Here is a 23,393-nt window from a genome sequence, read left to right on the forward strand (position 1 = left end):
AGTTGTAACCTGATCTTGTAGATAAGTTAATATCCAGATCTCTGCTGTCTCTCACCTGGTGTTTAATATTATTTTGAAGGAAGTTAGCACTTTTACATTAGCTGAAAAAGACGGCTGTAGTTGTGAAATCTAGTGGAGGAAGTATTTTTGACTGTTAGATGATTTATTAACATCTACCAGGCATTCTTTTAATCTAAAAATATATTTTCATTAGGATATTATTATTATCAATATTTGCATTCAGTAAAATAGGTAACTATATCAGATTATTTAAATTAAGCTGACCTGATGTTTCCTTGAAGCTATACACTGTATGGAATTGTGAGTATCAGGAAAACAGATGTAATTTTAAAATGACAAACGTACTGTGATAATGCAGAAGTAATGCTATGTCTGGTGATACATTTAACTTGCCGGAATCCAAAAGCTTCTGATGTAACTTGTTTCTTTCTCTTGGAAAAAGTTGGGTAGTTTCAGAATCTTCATTCTTGGCAGTCTGCATGTGCTTTGGAGTTCATTTATGAGAACTTGAGTAAATCCAAGGAGAAGTCAGCTTGTGATTTATAGCATGGGAGACAGATGTGAGAAATTATTTCCACGTGGCTCTGAGATGTTCTGTTTTTAGATAATTCATGCTTTCGCTTTAGAAATTCTTTTTAAAAGACGACGGTCTTGCTGATGGGGTGAAGTAGCCTTATTTTCCCTAAATTTCTTTTTTGATGTGGTTCATTTTGATAGATGTCTTTTCAGATAAATTCCTAAGTATTTTTGGTATGGCAAAATGGAAGCACAGCTGGATGTAAGAACATTTTTGTGTATTTTAAGACTGGAACTCACATAGTAGTTGGTACCAAACTAGATCTAGCAGATGTTTATTGCAACTTCATAAAGTAAAAGTACTTTTACAGGTCCTGTTGTGAAATTGATTTTTAGTGGATTAAAGAAAAAATACCGTAGAAAACGTTGGTTTTATTTAATCTCTGTATTTACTGTTAAATCCCAAGGAGTTTTGCCATTCATAACTCTGTCATGAATCTTAGGTATTTTATGTTATCTTTTTTAAATAAATATTTCTTCTTTCTGCTTGATGGTTTGAATTTGTTGGTGAATCAGAAATTTGTATGAGTAAAGAAGCATTTGTGTCCACTTGTCAGTGAGCTCTGTTGGCTTTGTCATAGGTAGACAGCCATTTTTTCATGCTGACAAATGCTTAAAATTACATCTTCATTCACATTTATGCTGACACTTTATTATTTTTGGTGAGGCATTTGATACAAGATCAGCCTCTTTCAACTGCACACAAAGTGGCTGACTTGGACTGCCTATGTGTCAGTATTATCCCGTACAAGCTACTATCTTATGAAAATTGGTGCTTATTGTATCCTGTTCTTTTTGAAGAATCTTATCAGTCGTGTGCTTCACTTTAAAATGTCATTAAAATACATTTTTGTAGTTTTACCTCGATGTTTGTGCCTCTTTTCAAAGCGTTTATAGTGATACTTAATAATAGACCTTCATGGATGGTCAAGCTTCAAATTCTTTAATAAAAGATTATAAAATTGATAAACTTTACATTTTTACATGAGCACTTGTTGGTCCGAGCGTGCTTTGCTTCAACCTTAAATAAATATTTTCTTTTTTAATTTGATGAAGCTAATCTCATATTTCTAGAATTGCTCTTATGGGGAAAATATTTGTTAAAATGTCAGTGTGTTATGTTGCATAAATCGTGAAGTTTTGTCTCCTTTAAAGAAAAAAAAAAAGTTCCTGAAAATTGTAGTTTTCATGAAAATAGTTGTCTTTAAGAAGCTACCTGTTCACATTAAAACACTGGTTGAAAAATTCCCAGCCAGGTGTATGTATCCAGAACACGTGTCCAGGATTCTCCAGCTGTTTTGTTGATGGCATTTTGCTCTTCCCCTTCATTCCAAGTTGCTTTTGAGTACAGTTCTGAAGTGATACAGAAGGAAAAGGATCCTGGAAAGAGAGTGCTCTGCAGTGTGCAGACAGAAAGAGCTTTTGGGTAGGCAGAATCTTACAGTTTGTAACAAACCAAATGGGCTCTAAGTAGATGTTTTGGATTTGGAAAATTGCTCAAAGACTAAGTATTGAAGAAGGAGAAAAGATACTTGGAATTAGAGCATTAACTGTGGTTACAGAGGCATGCCTTGGCAGCCCGTTGTCTTTCTTCATTTGTCTTTTCCCTGTGGTACAGAACTAACTCCCAGATTTCCAAGACTGGAGATTAAATTTTCTTAATAGCTATGATTAACAGATTTTGCATTGTATTCTTCAAAGGATTAAAAATTGGCTGTTTCCATGTCTCTTTTCAAAAGCACTGAAAGAGAACAGCTCAGAGGTAGTTCAGCCTTTTCTCATGGGTTGTGGAACAAAGGAACCAAAGATCACTCAGCTGTGTCTAGCAGCCATACAAAGACTCATGTCCCATGAAGTTGTTTCAGAGGTAAGATCAACCTTTACATGAATTCCTAAGTGTTTCAATGTGAGTAGCACAGACCCCTAACTGAATGTGTATTTTTTTTAGGAGGCTCTTTACATTACACTGAACATAGTTAGCAGAATATACTGCTCATTTTGATTTAAAAATGTAATTTAAAAGAAAGCATTTCCCATCATTAGAAAAAATAAAAGTGGAGAAAGATAGTCACTTCTAGAAGGAATTGGTGAACATTCAAAGAAAGCACTTCTAGTCTGCTTTCTTATAGCACAGGAACAGTCATTGATAAACCTGGTTAAGTCTATATCCACAGAATTTATTCTATATGATGGTACTATATATAGTGTTTGTTGCATGTTATTTTAAAAATAAAATAAGTGTATACACATTTATTGTAACATTAAGTGACACGGTACTGCCATTAAGTGTGTTAAGAAGTTGGTGAAAATAATATAGCCAAAATATATTTGTGCTTTCATAGTGTAAAATTATACTGTTATTTCTCTGACATAAATTAAAGAACCCACTTGAGTTTGGACTGCACATTAAGAGATTTCTGTGGTATTCAGTAACATACAATTATGAAAGTGCTATTCTGACAGGTGTACACATGCTATCAATGATATATAAACATCATAATTATTGGCACAAAATTTTTTATTTATTTATTTATTTATTTATTTTTGTAGGCTGCAGCAGGAAACATTATAAACATGCTTTGGCAACTCATGGAAAATAGTCTTGAAGAGCTTAAATTGCTTCAGACAGTTCTTGTTCTTTTAACAACCAATACAGTTGTGCATGATGAAGCACTATCCAAGGTAAGTATATCTTAGTGCCGATTGTAGTAGTCATAATATCCAAGAGGAAAAACGGAAAGAAATTTTATGTATAAAGCTTTTGGAAACAATGGAAGAAGAGGGAGATATCTTGACTCTTTTGAATCTTAATTGGTTTTATACTGAACCTTGAAAATGGGATTTCTTTTATCTTCCTTTTTACTCTTTTAATTCCTCTACGGTACAAATTCCTAACCTAATGGGAACATTAAATAAAAAGCACTGGGCTAATGCTTATTCTTCTGGTTTACTAAATTTGTCTTCTATGTGTTCAAACTGAAATAAATGCACATAGCACAGCTTAAGCTAATAATGCAGCAAAGATTAGAAGCTGCCCCCCACCCTACCTTTAATCTATCACTTAAGTAGTGCAATTATTGCTTTTTCAGTCAGAACTGAAATAATTTTATGGTACAGTTTTAAACATGTACTGCTTTGGATATTATGTTTCAGATGAAACAACAAAAAAACAAGTATTCTGATCTCGTTATATCTGTCATTTATAAGATGAGAAGCTACACAGGCTACCCATCTGCAAATTATGAATTTCCTTTTGTTGATTCTATATACGTATTCTTTTTTTAACGTAAGGAATTTTTTTTTACAGATCATTGCAAATTTCCATCTTTGTTATTCTTTGCTTTCCATGTACTGGTTTAATATAAGAGGGTTTTGTGTTTCCTTGAGGGAACGGAATTCAAGAATATTTTTAAGGTGTTCTGTTCTGATGAATGGATTAGAGTTTTTCTTCAGATTTTGGAGAAATAGCTTCCCAGGAAGTTAGATGAGTAGATATTAAAGGTGTTATTAATCTATTTAAGTAAGGAAAGGAAAAACATGAAATGAAAACTAGGTTATAAAGGTCTGCCGAAGGCAGAAAGATAATGGGAAAATGTATAAATGGAAGGAAGGAAAGTCACTGAGGATTGAAGGGTTTGCCAGTCTGTTCATTTTGTCTTGAACATTCACACTGTGACAAAGACTCTACATCACCAACTTGTTTCTTTATTCCACATGATGCTCATTTTCCATATTAGATGCTGTATTCTAAGGCAAAGGAATGTTTTTTGAAGAAAATGTTTCTCCTTTATAGTGTAGGATTCTCGGTAGCAGATGTTCTGAAGCAGTGTGCAATAATGTTATACTATCAAGATTGAATTTAGGCTGTAGAGGGAGGCAAATGTTTGCATAGCACAATTACTAGAAAATCTAATTGCTGTACAGTTAACAAATCGCTTACAGCAAATTGAAAACTAGTGTATTTTAGAACTATGTAGTCAGTTTGGGGCAGGCTCTGAGAGAGACAAGAAAAAGAATATTTTTGACATAGCAATATCCAGTAAAAATTCATGTTTTTAACCGAGGCTTGGAATCACTAGAGCTTCTCAGTTAGCCAAATATAAGCCTTAATTAATATGAATAAAATAATGGATTGGTTTGTTTGCTTTTTCCCCACAAGAATATTTGGAGAATTATTTGAAAGGGTTTTTTTTTCCATGTTGAAAAGTTCATGGAGAAAATGTGTTTGAGGCAGATGTGTGTTGAATATTCATCTTTCGGCCTGGCTCTGAAAATTAGTGGTAAACCTTCTTGCAGAGGCCCTTAATACACACACTGCAGTTAGATTAACCTGCAAGTCATGCAACGTCTTTTGAAAGTCCAGACGTGTATGATGTAATGCATAATCTAAATGGAGTCCACAGGTAATTCACACCAAAAAAAAAAGCAAGTAAAAGACAATTCTGAATCTTGTATGGCAGCGTATGGCACCATACCTGGGTGCGGCTGAAGTTCATGCAAGTGCAAGGACACAAAATAAAGGTAGAAGAGCAAGAAATACAGGTTTTACCACATATACAGATGTTAATCTTCAAAATTCATTATAAAACCATTCATTATTAAGTTATGTGTTAGAGGTAATAACAGATCCAATGGAAAACAATATTTGGGTCACTGCCTGCACAGTGGCATATCAAAATATACACATTTGGAGGACTAATAGCAAGCCAGCCAATGTGGTTATTAAAGTGTTGTGATTTATATAGTAGAGGAACTGTGTAAGGTTACCTATGTTTTAGCTTTGAAGTTGCCTGGCCTTCCTGTAATTGACTGTGTAATCCTGATGTCCTTATTGACGTTAATGTCCATACAAATTGTTTTATATAGTTGATTACTGTGTATTCTCGGTATGATGGTTACTGTTTCATTGGTACATTGTAACGTCTTCTGTTATTACCACTTTCAGTTTACTTTCTGGGAGGATTATTATAGAGAATTTGGGCTAGTATAATCCATAAGAGTTATTCTGGTTCTTCAAATTTCAAGTGATTGAACTAGGTTTTTTCAGGCAACCTTTTAGCAAACGATAGTGGGAAATACTCCCCAGTCAGCTATCTTATCTAAAAGGTGAAGATTTACTGCTGTGAGCTGATCTATTTATTTATTTATTTTCAGGCAATTGTACTTTGTTTTCGATTGCACTTCACAAAAGATAATATCACGAATAACACTGCAGCAGCTACAGTACGGCAGGTAGTTACTGTAGTGTTTGAGAGAGTGGTTGCTGAAGATGAACGATACAAAGGTGGGCATACTTTTTTCTCTGCTTGCTTTTTTTTAGCCTGTTTCGACAGACATCAAATGTTTATCTTTTTCAGATAACGTTATAAAAGATCATAGGCATTACTCATTTTTATGGTCTTTTGTACATTTACTTGTATTTACAAGTGGTGAAATCCTCAGTGCCAATCCAAGTCAGTACAATATAGAGAGATAGACTGATATAAAATAATGAATCTTATTATTATTTTCCCCAAAGTGTGAGAGCTTATCTTTAGGTTTGTATTGTGAAGGAGCTTGGGGTGAGGGAGCCACTTAGAGTGAAGGTAACTTAGAACACTCAGTGTGGAATGGACCACAGCAGTGGTTCTGAAGAGGGCATTCATTGTAAAGAAGTGCTTGGTATTCATGATCTGTGGTATTCCATCTAACCTTTATCATTTCTGAAGTGATAAGCTGTTGAAGAATTACCTGGCCGTTCTTTTAGTACCTCTTAGTGAGAATACTTAATGTATACTTGATTTTGAACAGTTCCTTGCTTCACAAAACTGATTTTTGTTTTCACACAGACATTATTGAACAGCCAGTTGCAGTTCAAGGAAATAGTAACAGAAGATCTGTCAGTACACTGAAGCCATGTGCTAAAGATGCATATATGCTTTTTCAGGTAGTTGGGCAGCATATGCTTACACATTTGCAGTTATGACTGGGTGCTCTCTTTCTCTGTAAGAAGTTTCAGAAATCTGTTTAGAGCTTCAGACCTTCTTATATGTATTTATTGTCATTGGCAATAACGTACTGTAACCCAGAGGGATGGTTGGAAAATGGAGGCAAAGTGGCATAGGAAAATGTTTTATTATATATCTTAAGTATGCATGTTGACATCTAGTTCTAATTTGCTTTAGCCATACACTGCTACCATAGTCATACTTTTCGTCTTTGGTAATAGATATTAATGTAAAATGTTTAACAAAAAGTAAGAATTGAATCCAGTATACCAGTAAAAATTTCTTGGCTTTGCAAGCCACTAATCTTGAGATATTTTTGAGGGTAAAAACGAACAGAATCACTGCAAGGATACTAGCAATTTTAAAATATATATATATATTTATTTTTTTGCATGGGAACTTAATTAAAAAATGTATTTGAAGAAAAATTGCTTTGAAATTATTACTTACCAAGGATGCAGTGCGTGTAGATTTTGTTGTGGACTCAGGATATTATTACAGCGAAGGACTCTGCAGAAAATCTAAATGCTGTTGTGTTTCTTTTTAAGGATCTTTGTCAGTTAGTTAATGCTGATGCTCCTTACTGGCTTGTTGGTATGACAGAAATGACCCGAACTTTTGGCCTTGAACTTCTTGAGTCAGTCCTCAATGACTTTCCACAAGTGTTTTTACAAGTGAGTAACTGTCAGAGAGAAAATTAGGAAGTCTTTTCTTCCCAAGTGTAGTAATATTTACACATCATTAACTCTTTAATTTAGCATGAATACCACTTTCAAAAGAAATCGTGACTTTTACATGTTTGATCTTTTATTTGATGGAGAAGCAGCGCGTGCTTTTTGACCACCTCTTTTTCTTAATTTCCATCACATTCACTTTGTGCACTCTGTGGGACGCGTTGCTCTGTTTCATATTTTATTTTGCCAATTGTATCCCCTATGAAGTTGTGTTTTCCTATCTTGAATTATTTATGAAACTTTTGATGATTTAGCTGTGTAACTTAATGAGAACATTAACTTTGCAACACTTGCAAAGTAGGAACAATTATAACTGTGATTTGTGTGCATCTACTGCATACAGAGGCACCATGATCTTTTGGTAACATATTTTAGCAGTTGTTGTCTAAATTAAGAAGCTTAATATGTAAAAAACGATGTACTGGTGGACTGTTGTTTGCAAGATACAGGAAGAGAAGTACAAGTATGTACCTGAGCATGTGATTTCATCATGCTTTTTGGGAACTTTACAATAGTATCTGCCACTCTTTTCATTTCATGAACATTTAATTGATACCAGGATTTATATGACTTCAGAGTCCCTGATCTTAACAGTGCATGTAAATAAGACTCAAGATCAGACCTACTGGTGGCAATTGAAGAATATCTGTTAATAATTTGTTTTGAACACAAATTTTTCTTTTGTTTTCTTTCAGCATCAAGAATTCAGTTTTCTTCTTAAAGAAAGAGTATGCCCACTTGTTATAAAGCTCTTCTCTCCAAATATAAAATTCAGACAAGGTTCTAGCACATCATCTTCCCCAGCACCAGTGGAAAAACCCTATTTCCCCATCTGTATGCGCTTGCTGAGAGTAGTTTCTGTTTTGATTAAGCAGTTTTACAGTTTGCTGGTAAGAAATGCATTCAAATTTTTCTTATGCAATTTTTTTGACATGTCTATGCCATTACTGTGGTAAATAATAGCATTAGTTAGCGGCTGGGAAATGTTGATTTGTACTGAAAGAAAAAAAATCTGAATATCATATTTCTCTTATAGAGAAAGATATTGGTGTTTACCTGTATGATACGTATGATTTTTTGGACTTAACATAAATTCTTAGAATGGATTAACTTGTCTTTTTTGTACATGACTGGCTTAGCTAAGCCAGTTTTGATCTTATATTGTTTACTTGGCTTTAAATATTGTTGACTACTATGCTTTGTATGTAAGTGCTCAGAGGCTTTGGACCTCTGTTGTTAAAGCTGTTGACAGAGTATTCATAAAAAACACATGTTCAGCTGTTATTTACCTCCTAAGTGTTAAGCATTACATTGCTGGGAGACTTCCCAATCTGATCCGGCCTACTGACTACTATCCCCTGCTGATAATTCAGACTGGCAGTGAGGAAGTCAGTAGGAAAAGCCTGAAGGTCATAAAAGATGACTTCAGGAGACTGGGGAGGGTAGTTGACAGTACAGGTGTACAAGTGGTTATTACATCTGTACCTTCAGTGACAGGGAGGGATACTGAGTTGGGCCTAAAAACCCACCTCTTAAACAAATGGATAAGGAGTTGGTGCCGACATAGGAGTTTTGGGTTTTTTGATCATGGGAGAATTTACTCGGCTCCTGGCATGACAGCTGCAGATGGAAGCGGCCTGTCTCCAAGGGGTAGGAGGGTTCTAGCCGAGGAACTGTCAGGACTAATTGACAGGTGTTTAAACTAGGTACGAAGGGGGAAGGGGACAAAATGAGGGCCGCTGGGTCTGAGGTGGCAGTTCAAGGCTTAAAGCAGAGCGTGTTGGGTGCTGACAAAGGGGTTCAAAGGCATGGAGAGAGGTGGGGAGATGCTCCTTCTCTCAAGTGCCTGTATACTAATGCGCGAAGCATGGGGAATAAACAGGAAGAATTGGAGTTTTGTGTGCGATCGCATGGCTATGATCTCATTGCGATCACAGAGACGTGGTGGGACAGCTCGCATGACTGGAATGTTGTCATGGAGGGCTATGTCCTTTTTAGGAAAGATCGGCTAGCAAGGCGGGGTGGTGGAGTTGCTCTTTATGTGAGAGAGCAGCTAGAATGTATTGAACTCCACCTGGGGGAGAGTGATGTAGCAGTGGAGAGCTTGTGGGTGAGAATCAAGGGCCAGGCTGGTAAGGGGGACACTGTAGTGGGTGTGTACTACAGGCCTCCTGATCAGGAAGAGGAGGTTGATGAGGCCTTCCGTAGCCAACTGGAAGTAGCATCACGCTCCCGGGCGTTGGTACTTTTGGGGGATTTCAATTATCCAGATATTTGCTGGACGACCAATATGGCCAAGCATGCGCGGTCCAGACAATTCTTGCAGTGTATTGAAGATAACTTTCTAATGCAGATGGTCGAGGTACCGACGCGGGGCGGGGTGCTGCTGGACCTTATTCTCACCAACAAGGAAGGACTCATTAAGGAAGTAAAAGTCGGGGGTAACTTGGGTTGTAGCGACCATGAGATGGTGGAGTTCGAGATCCTGAGCGGAGGAAGCAAAACAAAAAGTAGGATTGCTACCCTGGACTTCAGGAGAGCCAACTTTGATCTCCTCCGGGACTTACTTGGGGCCATCCCGTGGGCCAGGGTGCTAGAAGGCAAGGGGGCCTGTGAGAGCTGGCTAGCATTCAAACGGCTCCTCTTCCAGGCTCAGGATCGGTGCGTCCCTGTAACTAAGAAGTCAGGAAAAGGTGCCAGGAGACCTGCGTGGATGAGTAAGGAACTCATGTGCAAGCTCCGCAGAAAGAAGAAAGTACACGATATGTGGAAAAAGGGTCTGGCCACTTGGGAACAATATAAGAATGTAGTCAGGGACTGCCGAGATGCGACCAGGAAGGCTAAAGCCCACCTGGAGCTGAATCTAGCTAAGGAGATAAAGGATAATAAAAAAGGGTTTTTTAAGTACATTAACAGCAAAAGGAAGGCTAGGGAGAATGTGGGCCCCATACTAAGTGAGGGGGGTGTTCTGGTAACGGGGGATGCTGAGAAGGCGGAAATACTGAACGCCTTCTTTGCCTCTGTCTTTAGTGAAAGGGCTCTCCCCCAGGAATCCCAGTCCCCGGTGGTTGATGAGAGAATCTGGGGAATGGGGGATTTCCCTTTAGTCAGGGAAGAGGTGGTCCGTGAGTGCTTAGGAAACATTAATGTCCATAAATCCATGGGACCTGATGGGGTGCACCCGCGGGTGCTGAGAGAGCTGGCAGAGGTTATTGCTAAGCCGCTCTCTGTAATTTTTCAAAGGTCTTGGAGAACTGGGGAGGTGCCTGAAGACTGGAGGATGGCCAATGTCACCCCAGTCTTCAAAAAGGGCAAGAAGGATGACCCGGGTAATTATAGGCCAGTCAGCCTCACCTCTGTCCCAGGGAAGGTGATGGAACAGCTTGTGCTGGATGCCATCTCCAGACAACTGGGAGAAAAGGAGGTTATCAGGAGTACTCAGCATGGGTTCACCAAGGGGAGGTCGTGCTCGACCAACCTGGTGGCCTTTTATGAAGATGTCACTAGCTGGGTGGATGGGGGGAGAGCGGTAGATGTAGTCTACCTTGATTTCAGTAAGGCTTTTGATACGGTCCCCCATGACATCCTTATAACAAAGCTGAGGAAGTATGGGATAGATGAGTGGACGGTGAAGTGGATCGAGAATTGGCTGACTGGCAGAGTGCAGAGGGTTGTCGTTGGCGGTGCGGTGTCTGGCTGGAGGCCTGTGACTAGCGGCGTCCCCCAGGGGTCTGTGCTGGGTCCAGTCTTGTTCAACATCTTCATCAACGACCTTGATGAGGGGATAGTGACCACCCTCAGCAAGTTTGCTGATAACACAGAGTTGGAAGTATTGGCTGACATGCCTGAAGGCTGTGCTGCCATTCAGAGAGACCTGGACAGGCTGGAGAGCTGGGCAGTAAGAAACCGGATGAGGTTTAACATAAGCAAGTGTAGAGTCTTGCATCTCGGTAGAAATAATTGCATACACCATTACAGGTTGGGGGAAGACCTGCTGGAGAGGAGCTCTGCTGAGAGGGACCTGGGCGTCCTGGTGGACGACAGGTTGGCCATGAGCCAGCAGTGTGCCCTTGTAGCCAAAAAGGCCAATGGCATACTGGGGTGCATTAAAAAGAGCGTAGCCAGCAGGTCAAGGGAGGTGATCCTCCCCCTCTTCTCTGCCCTGGTGAGGCCTCATCTGGAATACTGTGTCCAGTTCTGGGCTCCCCAGTACAAAAAAGACAGGGATCTCTTGGAAAGAGTCCAGCGGAGGGCCACAAGGATGGTGAAGGGCCTGGACCATCTCCCCTACGAGGAGAGACTTAGGGAACTGGGTCTGTTTAGCCTTGAGAAAAGAAGGCTGAGAGGGGACTTGATCCAGGTTTATAAATACCTGAGGTGTGGGAGCTATAGTGGCGAGGCTGGTCTCTTTTCAGTAGTGCGTGGGGAGAGGACTAGGGGCAATGGGCTGAAACTCCAGCATAGGAAGTTCCGCACGAATGTGCGCAAGAACTTCTTTACGGTGAGGGTGACGGAGCACTGGAACAGGCTGCCCAGGGAGGTGGTGGAGTCTCCTTCTCTGGAGATATTCAAGACCCGCCTGGACGCCTACCTGTGCGACGTGGTGTAGGGAGCCTGCTTTGGCAGGGGGGTTGGACTCGATGATCTCTAGAGGTCCCTTCCAACCCCTATAATTCTGTGATTCTGTGATTCTGTGATTTACTTAAAAAAAAAAATTCCACCTTTTAAAAATTTGTTTCCTGTAGAGCATTTATTTTGTTCAAGTATCTATAAAGAATTTTAAAGCCTTTAATACAAGTGCATATGTGCCATTATCTTGTCAAAACAATACTATGAGTATTAGGTATGGTTTTTGTATGTTTTTTGAGTAAATGCTTATTGGAGTGCATTTTTGTTTTTAGATCCTGTGCAAAACTTGTTAGGATTGGACTTTTAAGATGACACAAAAATTCGGGAAAGATATTTTGTAGAAAGTTTTTTCTTTTAATTTAGTGACTATAAACTCTGTATTTTAGGTGACGGAATGTGAAATATTTCTGTCATTGCTGGTTAAGTTTCTGGATGCAGACAAACCACAGTGGCTAAGAGCTGTTGCAGTAGAATCTATTCACAGGCTTTGTGTGCAGCCTCAGCTATTAAGGTATAACGTACAGCAAGTTTCCCTCTTATTTACATTTTAAGAAATCTTGTTATTTTTCTCTGCTGGAAAATGCTTTCTAAAACATTTTGAATAGGATGAAACTTATGTGCAATAAACTCTTGAAAGTAATTTTATGTAAAGCATTAGGCAATGCTGATTATCCAGAATAAACTGAAGCTTATTCGGATTTACAGAAAAAAATTTAGTCTCCAATTTATCAAATGACTATTATATTTTATAAAATACTTTTCAGGTCCTTCTGTCAGTCCTATGATATGAAGCAGCATTCCACTAAAGTTTTCCGGGATATTGTGAATGCACTGGGGTCCTTCATCCAGTCACTATTTCTTGTACCAAGTACAGGGAATACATCAGTGACACCAAACCAAACTGGTAAGGCTTTTGTCCTTATTATGATTTAAGTTTTCCATTTTTTCTTTCTTGTAATAGTGAACTCTGGTTTTATTCAGTATGTACACATGGTTTGAAATAGTCCTGTTCTTTAATGTTCGTTTAGCTGGAAAGATAGCTTGAGACAAACTCTGTAAATCACTCCAAAAGTAATGGCCTCTATTTCCATGGCAACTACAATAGGTACAAAGAGTACAGTAGCATTTGATAGAGCAAATTCTCAGCTACGAAACACTATTTTTCAACATACCACCGTTAGTTATGCATTTTTGCTGGCAATGAACCACATGCCATGCTTATAAAAATTTGCACCAGTGGAGGTGATCCACTGTTGCTGTCAGTGCTGCTGAAATGCACCACCCACAGTTTCACTGTGCTCACACCCACTATTTGGTCTCTGTAAACACTCAGCAAACATCATCAATGAATGTCAGTGGGTGTAATTTTTTCTTCATGGGGGAATTCAGTTCCACACTTTTGCTTCATACACACTTCCATGTCAGGCACTGTTCTGTCAGAGTGCCCCTCTGCTGCCGTCTGTCACACAGAAACAAAATGGAAAGGAATATCGGCAGGAAGGTTCAGCCTCTGCTGCCATACCACCAACATCTGCCTCTGATGTTCTGGGCCAACAGAATAAAGTAGGAGGTATGGCTTTCAGAGCAACCCTCATAGTTTTCAGACCTGCTACACTAGATGATGTTACATACATGTATCATAGCCCTCAAACAGCATAGTTGCATTTGTATCTGCTTCTACAGCTACCAAGCTCTTTGGTTCACATCTTTTCAGAAAGAAATTGAGGGATTTATTTCTAATTTCTAACTCCTGTAAATTGAATTATGTCTGACCGGGAGGGATGTCACTCTTAGGGCTATGTACAACTGAAGTATTTAGACTGTGTGTGTTTGCTTCCTATTTTGAGAGATAGTAGTATATACTTCTAGTAGTATATACTTCGGAATTTTTAGGATCAAAACTGGACTAAGGAAGCCAAAGTGTAGAAAGGCTGATCTGTGTTTTACAGATAATCTTTGCTTTTTTTCTGTGAGATGAAAGTAGTTGCTTACTGAAAATAAACTTGAGTATCTTCTTGTGCAACCAGAGTTGTGGCATTTCTCTAGGTATATTTTATTTATTATAAGAAGGAATGTCTTTCTGTTAATCACTTTGCAGGTAGCCACATCTGATTTAAGACTTTCTATTTCTTCCCAGCAATCCGGAAGCATGTCTGATATTAAATAAACATTAAAAAATCTGGGCTCATACTTTCCAGATTTCCCTGATGAACTTTTAATTCAAAGTTGATGTTAATATTTTTTACATGAAGTAATTTGTTAGTAGTTGTTTGATAGTCACCTGTGTGGAAGCTGTTAGAGGAATATTATTTCTGAATTAGTTTAATCCACTTAAAAAATTAGAAAAGCTGTTTTCATCATATAACACACAAAGAAAGCCATTCTCCTTCTCCTCAAAACTTATGTTTTTCATTCATGTAAAACAGCATTACAGCAGACTCATACCTTTAGTAGTGTCATTATTTCTCTGGCATATTGCTACAGTTTGTTTCTCCCTTACCATTTTACTTCTCTCTGAGTGTTTTTCATGTTTCTTTCTCACACATTTCTCTGCTATGCTTTTCCTTCTATGGCCACACTTGACAAAGAGCAGATCAGTGCAACTTGATTTTTGAACTGAATCTTCTGACTGTAATGGACAGTCCTTTGGCAGCTGATGGTTGTATCCACATGGTTGGCTTTTGAGCTTTACTTTTTCACCAGGGTAGCTGGTCCATGCCTTTTGTGCAAAGTTGTGCCACACTGCTCAGAGAGTTACCTTGTCAGCTCTTGGGGACCTCTAACAATGGAGATTGCGGAACCTCTCTGGACAACCTCTTCCCCTACCTGTTTCTTTCCTTATGGGTCTGTACTCCTTGTGATGCCACATAAGACATTTCATTCCTTCTGTCCCACAATGCACCACTGTAAAGTGCCTGGAGCTGTCTTCTGGTTGATGTCTCCACAGAGCGGAGTGCAGCTGCTGTGAGGTTTCCCCAGAGATATTTCTCCACACTGAATGTAGTGAGCTCTTCCTCCTTTTCACTGTATAAATGCTCCATCTTCTTATCAGTTTTGTGGACCTCCTCTGAATGCACTCCAGTTTGTCCATGTCTTGTAGTTTGGGGCCAAAACTGGAAGCAGAATCTAGATTCAGTCTAAGAAATGCTGAGCAGATTGAGGTAATCAATTCCTTTGATCTGCTGGCTGCACCTCTGCCAAGGCACATTGCTGGCCTGTGCTCACCAGCCCACCAGGGCCCCAGGTTGTATCAGGGTTTTCTGACCTGTCATGAAGACAGAAGATCAGAAGTATTTCTCTCTTGTGTCTATGGATAAGAACAATGGCTCTTGGGGCCCTCTTCTTTCCTGCAAAAACCCTGAAGAGAAGGACTTGTGGGTTCTGGTGGATAGAAAGCTGGACATGAGCCATCAGCAGTGCGTACAGCTTGGAAGGCCACCCATATCCTGGGCTTCATCAAAAGAGGGGTGGCCAGCAGAAAAAGGGAGGGGATTGTCCCCCTTGCCCCTCTACTCTGCCCTTTTGAGACCTCATTTGGAGTACTGCATTCAGGCCTGGGGACCCCAGCATAGGAAAGATATGGAGCGGTTGGATTGTGTCCAGAGGAGGTCCATGAAAGACAATCAGAAGGCTGGAGCACCTCTCCTATAAAGAAAGGTTGAGGGAGCTGGCCTTGTTTAATAGAAGAGAATACTCTCATTGTGTCCTTAAATACTTGTGTGGAGCTTATAAACAGGAGAGGGACTGATATTTTACATAGTGATAGGGAATGGAGGAATGGCTTTAAACTCAGAGTGATTTAGATTAGATATTAGGAGGAAATTCTTTAACCAGGAAGTGGTGAGGCTTGGGAACAGTCTGTCCAGAGAAGCTGTGGGTGCCCCATCTGTGGATGCATTCACGACCAGGCAGGATGGGGTGCTGGGCAGCCTGAGCTGGTGTGTGGCAGCCCTGCCCACAGCAGGGAGTTAAAACTGAGTGGTCTTCAAGGTCTCTTCTAACCCAGACCATTCTGTGATTGTATAGAAGGTGAAAGCTGCATCTGCCAAAGTTTTGTCAAGTCACTCTTTTTTACTGCTGTAAGGAATTGTGCTGACAGGAATATTTTGACTGCTTGGCGGGATTGCAGAAAATCACACAACTGTAATTACTTTCACATCAGTGGCAGCACGTGGTTTACCAGTTTAGCAGTGTGACTTTTTTCTTTTTTTTAAGTCCATTAAGCTTTACTATATTGAAGTATATTATACACATAGGTTTCTGCTTGTGTTCATATTGCCTGAATTAGTAATTTAGCTTCTCATCATGCTTACAAGTGTTATACTGTTATAACTGTTATACTGTTAGTAGGTGTTGTGAGTCACCTTTAGAACTGTGTCCTTTTTTCTGTATTATCTATGCAGATAGAATCTGAACTTGTGGCACATTTTTCTAGCTCATGTATTCTTCTTTCCACATACAGGAACCATATGTACAAACTTCCTTGTCCTTTTATCTGGGGATTTTTATATGTATATACATATATATATATATTTTTCTTGGGTTGCAACCAGTACCTCCTGTCTGTTGGTTGGCTCTTCCCTGATGTTGTTTTCTTCTGCTTTGGCATGGACAGATTCATACGCTGCAGTTCTCTTCGTGTTCCCTATGTTTCTGAAATCTTTATAGTTAGCAGTGATCTTTATTCTTGGACTGATTATCCTCTCTTTCCTACTACTTCTGAGATCTAAATGCAACTCAAATAGTCCTTAAATTTGAAAGCTGATTGAATTGAAGCATTTATTATGTCGTGAAGACCACTGAAGTTTAGTTTGTTCAGTGTTACGAATGCTGCTATGCCTGGCACAGAAACGTTTTATTCTGACTTTAAGTACTAAGGGCAGGCAGTTACTATGAAACAGACATACCTCTTAAACTGATTATTTTGCACAAAGTGTTGTGTTGTAGACATCAGGGGGAGCTCAAAAATAGTTTTTGTGTTGGTGGTGATGCATCAAGTAGGGTGTCTCAGATTAATCGGTGTATCTCAAGTGAAAAAATGAAGTGTAGAGAAAGGATGTTTGCTGATCAATAAAGTTAGATTGTGAGAATGGTTAATTTTAACCCTTGGTTTTCCTGAACAGGAAGCAATGCATCAGGGAGCACTGGATCAGCACAGACTAACCCAGGAATGCTTGGAATGGGAGGTGGTGCAACTGTATTACCTGCCTTTGAATACAGAGGTACCTGGATACCTATCTTGAATGTAACAGTACAAGGCAGTGCTAAAGCTACCTAGTAAGTATCACAATCTTTTTGAAAAAAATATGTAACAAAGATTTTTATTTTCAACTTGTGTTTTTTCTTTTCTTTTCTTTTCTTTTCTTTTCTTTTCTTTTCTTTTCTTTTCTTTTCTTTTCTTTTCTTTTCTTTTCTTTTCTTTTCTTTTCTTTTCTTTTCTTTTCTTTTCTTTTCTTTTCTTTTCTTTTCTTTTCTTTTCTTTTCTGTTCTGTTCTGTTCTGTTCTGTTCTTTTCTTTTCTTTTCTTTTCTTTTCTTTTCTTTTCTTTTCTTTTCTTTTCTTTTCTTTTCTTTTCTTTTCTTTTCTTTTCTTTTCTTTTCTTTTCTTTTCTTTTCTTTTCTTTTCTTTTCTTTTCTTTTCTTTTCTTTTCTTTTCTTTTCTTTTCTTTTCTTTTCTTTTCTTTCCTTTTTTTTTTTTTTGTTGTTGTTGTTGTTGTTGTTAGCAAATAATGAGCTGTTCATTTGTTCATTTCACTGCTATTGAGGTATATTACGAATTTTCTTCTTTTCAGTGGAGAGAGGTGGTCTAATTTTCAACTGTTTTGTCCAAATTATCTTGATTCCATTCCGAATATCCTCTACAGCTTTAGCATCTATTGGATTTTATTTCTACCATAGTGTTACTGAGTTAACTCTGCTTTGAGATTTTGGTATGTCATACATAGCAATTTCAGAATGTCTTTTGCAGGTTTCTGTAGTGACAAGCCTTTGTGCACCTACTACACCCTACTGCTTTTCTACCTTATTTTCTGTTCTATTTTGACACAAACATTTTGCTTTTGCCCATTTCTTGCTTTTTTTTTTTTTTTTCTTACATAGATATGTTCTTTGGGACAATTCAGTTGCAGTAGCTATAAGTGTAGTAAAAAAAAAAAAAATAATGTATTGAGTGATGCCTGCTGTATGTGTTAACTTCATAATGATAATTTACCATTTTGTCTTAATTCTTCATTTACCTTTTTAATTAGCAACTTAATTAGTCAAGTAGTTGATTTTCTTGAGTTGCTGTAAATCATCAAGGTTATTTGGAGCCTGTTAGTACTTGATATTGATTTGGAATCTTTGTTTTTGTTGCTGTTTTTAATCAGTTGTACTATTACATACCTACCTGTAATGCTTTTGATTTTCCAGTTTGGAAATGCTGGACAAAGTAGAACCGCCTACAATTCCTGAAGGCTATGCTATGTCAGTGGCATTTCACTGTTTACTGGATCTTGTCCGTGGTATCACTACCATGATTGAAGGAGAGTTGGGAGAGGCAGAAACAGTCATTCAAAGCACAACAGAGACAACTTCATTACCAGCACAGTCTTCAGAGCATCAAGACTTACAGTCTATATCTGACCAGTCAGACAAAGAGCTAGGTATTTGAAAATGCAAATGCTGTCTAATGTGCAACAGTTTTATGTAAAGTTGGATTAAGAGAGTTAATGCTTTGTTGCTTGAATTTATTGCTTTAAAATCTTACGTAAATATTTTTTGTGTTGGAAGAGGGTTCTTTTGTTGGTTTATGACAGAACAACAGTAGTATTTCAAAACTTGACTTGATATAATACTCCTGTCCTGTAGCACCTTAACTCTACATTCATTATGGTGAATTGGTACTGTTTACTTGTTCTTGTGAGAAAGAGAAAATAGGCATTTTGTTCTCCAGAATGGTTTTTCTTCCTTCCTGTGTCCTTTATTCTTAAGAAAAAACGTAACTGAAAGAAAAGTAACGGTTAAGACTATATTACAAGAAAACTGTACTTCTACTAACAGCATGAGAAGACAAATATTTTAATGGAAAGATTTTAAATGAGATACAAGTATATGGGAAGAACATACATTATTTAAAAATAGAAGTATTATGAGCTTGTATTTGTGCAAAATGTGGGGAGTCTGTATATACAGATACAGAAGAAGATATATCTCATGACACATTGACTTGTGTACCTCGCAGCTGAGACTGTATAAGCTTGTTTGATCAGCATCTGCAGTCCCTGCCAAACTCAGAGCTCTCCATTAATGCTTCAGAGCTCTCCATGGTGCTGCAAGCAGCAGATGTTTGGCCTGGGTCTTGTCATGGCTGCGGGAGGAAGAAAGCTCTGTGGACTTATAGACACATTTTAGTTTTGTTAGGGCTGTTTTATTTTCTTAGTACATTAGAGAAATGAAATATCCAATAATTATATATGTATATTTATGTATGACTATTGTATATATGTAACCATATTATATATGGTTATTGGATATATGTATATATTCAATAACCTGGAGAGCTCTAAAAGACAAGGGGAGAGAAAGTTCCTTCACTGCAAAATTTCAGTAGAATGTTTCTTGTTTATCTGATATTTCACATTTATGCACTTATGCGTACATACATGCTTATTTTTGTAGAATACGTTTAAACATAGTTTTATATAACTTTGTAGGATTTTTTAAAATGTAATTTAGAATAAGCATTGCACTCATTACATTTTTTACATTAGCAATATTACTATAAACATGGCTGTTTTAGTGGTAATGGTATGAGTGCATGCGTACATGTGTCTTTGCATGTGTTTTTATACACATATGTGTTTGTATATATGTATATACACACCAGACACTGTATGTTTGTGATAATATTTTACTTTAATAACTTTCAGTTATCTTTTTCCTACTTCAAATGATTATGTATTTATTTTAAGTTAGCAGAGCTGTCTGGGAAGAAATGGTAAATGCATGTTGGTGTGGTCTCCTTGCTGCACTGTCTCTCCTACTTGATGCAAGGTATTTAATCTTCCATTTCTCATGATTTTTTAGAGATGATATCCTCAGTTATATTTTGAACTGAGTTCTTCTATTGGTTGACTGTTATTTGAGAGAGCTATTCTGAGTATGCAAGAAGAGGTATGGTGGTTGGTGATTGTTAGGCTGCATGAAGATCCCTTAAGTGTAAACTACGTGGAACTGTTATTATACTTTAATATAGGAAAATTAATTTGAATTTCAAAGACTTCCATTTAAACTATTTAAATCTTACTCTTTTTTACTTTGAATGTTTCAACATGATGAAGTGATTCTACTTATGTTGTGATTAGTGTTGATAAGAATCAACACTACTTGTTAATGTTTCAACAATTGTTATTAATATCCACTCTTTCAAATGGAGGATCTGTTTACTAAGTAATAACTTAAGTAACTATTGCATGGCTTTCAGAGTCTTTTCCCTATCAAACACTCGTTTCTGAAATTAGTGTTAAATATCTCCTCATAGTCTCTTTTGTGAAGTCATTTGTAAATAAGGAATGGTTTTATAGGATACAGTTCTGGAGAATTTTGTTGATTGGTTGTGTTTGTTCTTTGGTGTTTGTGGTGTTCCAGTTTCAAAGTATGAGTTCTCAGTGATTTCAGATTGGGTTAGCTGCTTCATGTGCCATGGGTTAATTTTTAGTAAACTGTGTGTTCTGTTTCAGCACTGATGAAGCTGCTACCGAAAATATTTTAAAAGCAGAATTAACTATGGCTGCACTCTGTGGAAGACTGGGTCTTGTAACATCAAGAGATGCCTTTATCACTGCCATTTGCAAAGGATCCTTACCTCCTCACTATGCTCTTACTGTATTAAATAGCACAACTGCAGCTCTGTCCAGCAAATGTAAGTATATAGATATTCCTCTGTTGTTCAAATGCATTTAATTTTGCTCTACACGTTGTCCATCAATCATAGAATCACAGCATTATGGGGGCTGGAAGGGACCTCCAGAGATCATCTAATCCAGCCCCCCTGCAAAGCAGGCTCCCTACAGTAGGCTACGCAAGTAGGCATCCAGGGAGGTCTTGAATATCTCCAGAGCAAGAGAATCCACAAGATCCCTGGCAGCCTGTTCCAGTGCTCTGTCACCCTCACTGTGAAGAAGTTCCTTTGTATATTGTTGTGGAACTTCCTGTGCTCCAGTTTATAGCTGCGCTCCAGTTTATGGCTATAAACCATTCCAAACCCAAGATGCAGTTGCAAAGATGTACAGCAGTATTATTGTTTGCCATAAAGTATTTGACTATACTAAATTTAGTCAGAATCTACAGTTAGAATCTAGACTGCCTGCTTTCCAGAACCTGCACCATGTACTAGGTATAATTCTAACCAGTCTAAAACCTCCCCTGATACTTAGTGTATGTCAGAAATTTACCTTTTAGGGAGGTCCGTCATTCTAAAGATCTGTTAGGATATGTAACTAAGACATTCAAATTCTGAAAAAGTCCCTTGCAGGAAACTCAGATAGTTGCTGACTAGAATATAGTGCTTTTGTAGTGTACTGTGGTCTTTTCTAGAATGGTATAGTGATTAGTAGATCTTACTGAGTAAATAAGTCTAAAGTTCTGGGTACTGTTCAGCTTACAGGAGTTCAGTGGATGCTTTCTATATCCTGAGATAGTGTTGTAAATCACTGGATATGCCAGTTGAGAGTATATTCTCTTTCTGATTTTGAAAATGAATTGTTCTATAGTCAGAACGGCAAGTACCTGGTGAATAGGCAGATGGATTTAACATTAAACCTCTTAAAACTAAACAAAAATACTTCAGTATTAGAACAAAGACCAGAACCTTTTCTCTAGCCCATGAATTAAGTATATAATGAGACCACAAGTGTACAAAGCAATACATATGACTGAGGTATGCTAACTTCTGTGAAGATGAAGCAGTGAACTTAATGGTATTTTATTTAGGTTTTTCTTTGTTTTACAGGTGAGTTATAAAAAGGATCCATAGTGTCTTGAATTGGAAAGACATCACTGTATTACACTTGTGAAATCTTCATTTCCTGAGTGCCTTATTACAGCGGTAGCACACAATTATACTACTAATAGATAATAACTGCAGATAATCCAGTTGAGATGTAGCCTGAGGCTTATCTTACCAACTAAGCAAAAAAATTCACTTTTGACGTAAAATATATATTGCAAAAGGGAGTGAGAAATTAGTTTTGGTCTTCATAACCCTGTAATGTAATGATGTAATAGTCTGCATATAACCAAAGACTTAATTGAAGTCAACTATCTTAAAGCTAATTCTGTGAAAAAAATTTCAGGAGCATGTTTGCCACTACTCAGGAGCGGTGGTTGTTGTTACTACAGCACATACTGGACTTTAAATTTGGATTTACATTTTTTTTTTCATTTTCCTCTAGCATATTCCATTCAGGGACAGAATGTTCAGATGATCAGTCCCTCAAGTGAGTCTCATCAGCAGGTTGTGGCAGTAGGGCAGCCCTTAGCTCTTCAGCCACAGGGAACAGTAATGGTAAGTACAACTTGTGAGTGATACCTGTCTTGCTTAATAACCTCTTTATGCATCTCAGTATGTTTCAAAAAAGGCAATAGATAAGCAGCATTCTTACTTACAATGAAATATTATCCTAAGCTTTCATTTGGATGACTGCCCAGGACAGCGTGTTTTAGAAACTGCTTTTATTTGGCTTAAATCTGTTGTTTGAAAAAAAACTTGGGTTTCAGTTGTCATTTGTGCCTGTATATGAAAGTTTCGTATATGTTTTGTCATAAGATTGACTCTGATTTTATAGAGAAGATGCATTTAAATCTGAGGTAATTGACTTTGTGTCTTTGATAATAATGTGTTATTGGGAGGAGAGGGCACTGATGAAATTGTATTCAAGCTCAGGAAGATAAGATTGAGAGGAGTGATATTGAATTACTCACCTAAAAAAAGATATATTGCACCAGTGCAGACAAGATATGATCTTTAAACTACTTAGCAAAAAACTGCAGCCTTCCTAGTGCCATGGCTTAACTCTGGAGGGCCCTTGAAGGCAGCTAAACACCACACAGGTGCTTAGTTTCCCACTCAACCCTATCCCCACAGCAGGATGGGAGAAGAGAGTCAGAACTTCAAAAGGTAGAAAACTTGTGAGTTGGGATAAAGACCATTCAGTAAGTTTAAAAAAACAAAGAAAAGAAAAAACAAGTTATAGTACAATGTGAGCTGCTTTGCAGAAAGCTGTCTCTATTGCAGTCAAAAACAGTGCCTCTAGAGATGCTGTTATTGTAGAATAATGTACATATATCTTTTTTCCAGCTGACTTCGAAAAATATCCAGTGTATGAGGACATTGCTCAACTTAGCTCACTGCCATGGGGCTGTTCTTGGTACATCATGGCAACTTGTCTTGGCTACTCTTCAGGTATA

The 23,393-nt window shown here is 37.9% G+C and overlaps 1 protein-coding gene across 3 annotated transcripts in view; it reads left to right on the forward strand.

The window, feature by feature from the left end:
- The window catches only part of MON2 (MON2 homolog, regulator of endosome-to-Golgi trafficking), a 73,374-nt gene that overhangs the window by 17,916 nt on the left and 32,065 nt on the right, over window positions 1-23,393 (forward strand). For all 3 annotated transcript variants that reach the window (XM_072361521.1, XM_072361522.1, XM_072361523.1), the window contains 14 exons: window positions 2,337-2,464; window positions 3,148-3,279; window positions 5,752-5,881; window positions 6,426-6,523; window positions 7,133-7,258; window positions 8,014-8,208; window positions 12,334-12,458; window positions 12,712-12,851; window positions 17,071-17,224; window positions 18,357-18,589; window positions 19,898-19,979; window positions 20,666-20,847; window positions 22,379-22,491; window positions 23,284-23,388. In XM_072361521.1, coding sequence (XP_072217622.1) covers window positions 2,337-2,464; window positions 3,148-3,279; window positions 5,752-5,881; window positions 6,426-6,523; window positions 7,133-7,258; window positions 8,014-8,208; window positions 12,334-12,458; window positions 12,712-12,851; window positions 17,071-17,224; window positions 18,357-18,589; window positions 19,898-19,979; window positions 20,666-20,847; window positions 22,379-22,491; window positions 23,284-23,388 — 1,943 coding nt within the window. The remainder of the gene's footprint in view (window positions 1-2,336; window positions 2,465-3,147; window positions 3,280-5,751; window positions 5,882-6,425; window positions 6,524-7,132; window positions 7,259-8,013; window positions 8,209-12,333; window positions 12,459-12,711; window positions 12,852-17,070; window positions 17,225-18,356; window positions 18,590-19,897; window positions 19,980-20,665; window positions 20,848-22,378; window positions 22,492-23,283; window positions 23,389-23,393) is intronic.

The sequence above is a fragment of the Excalfactoria chinensis genome, chromosome 1 (assembly GCF_039878825.1).
Source record: "Excalfactoria chinensis isolate bCotChi1 chromosome 1, bCotChi1.hap2, whole genome shotgun sequence".
Taxonomy (NCBI): Eukaryota; Metazoa; Chordata; class Aves; order Galliformes; family Phasianidae; genus Excalfactoria; species Excalfactoria chinensis.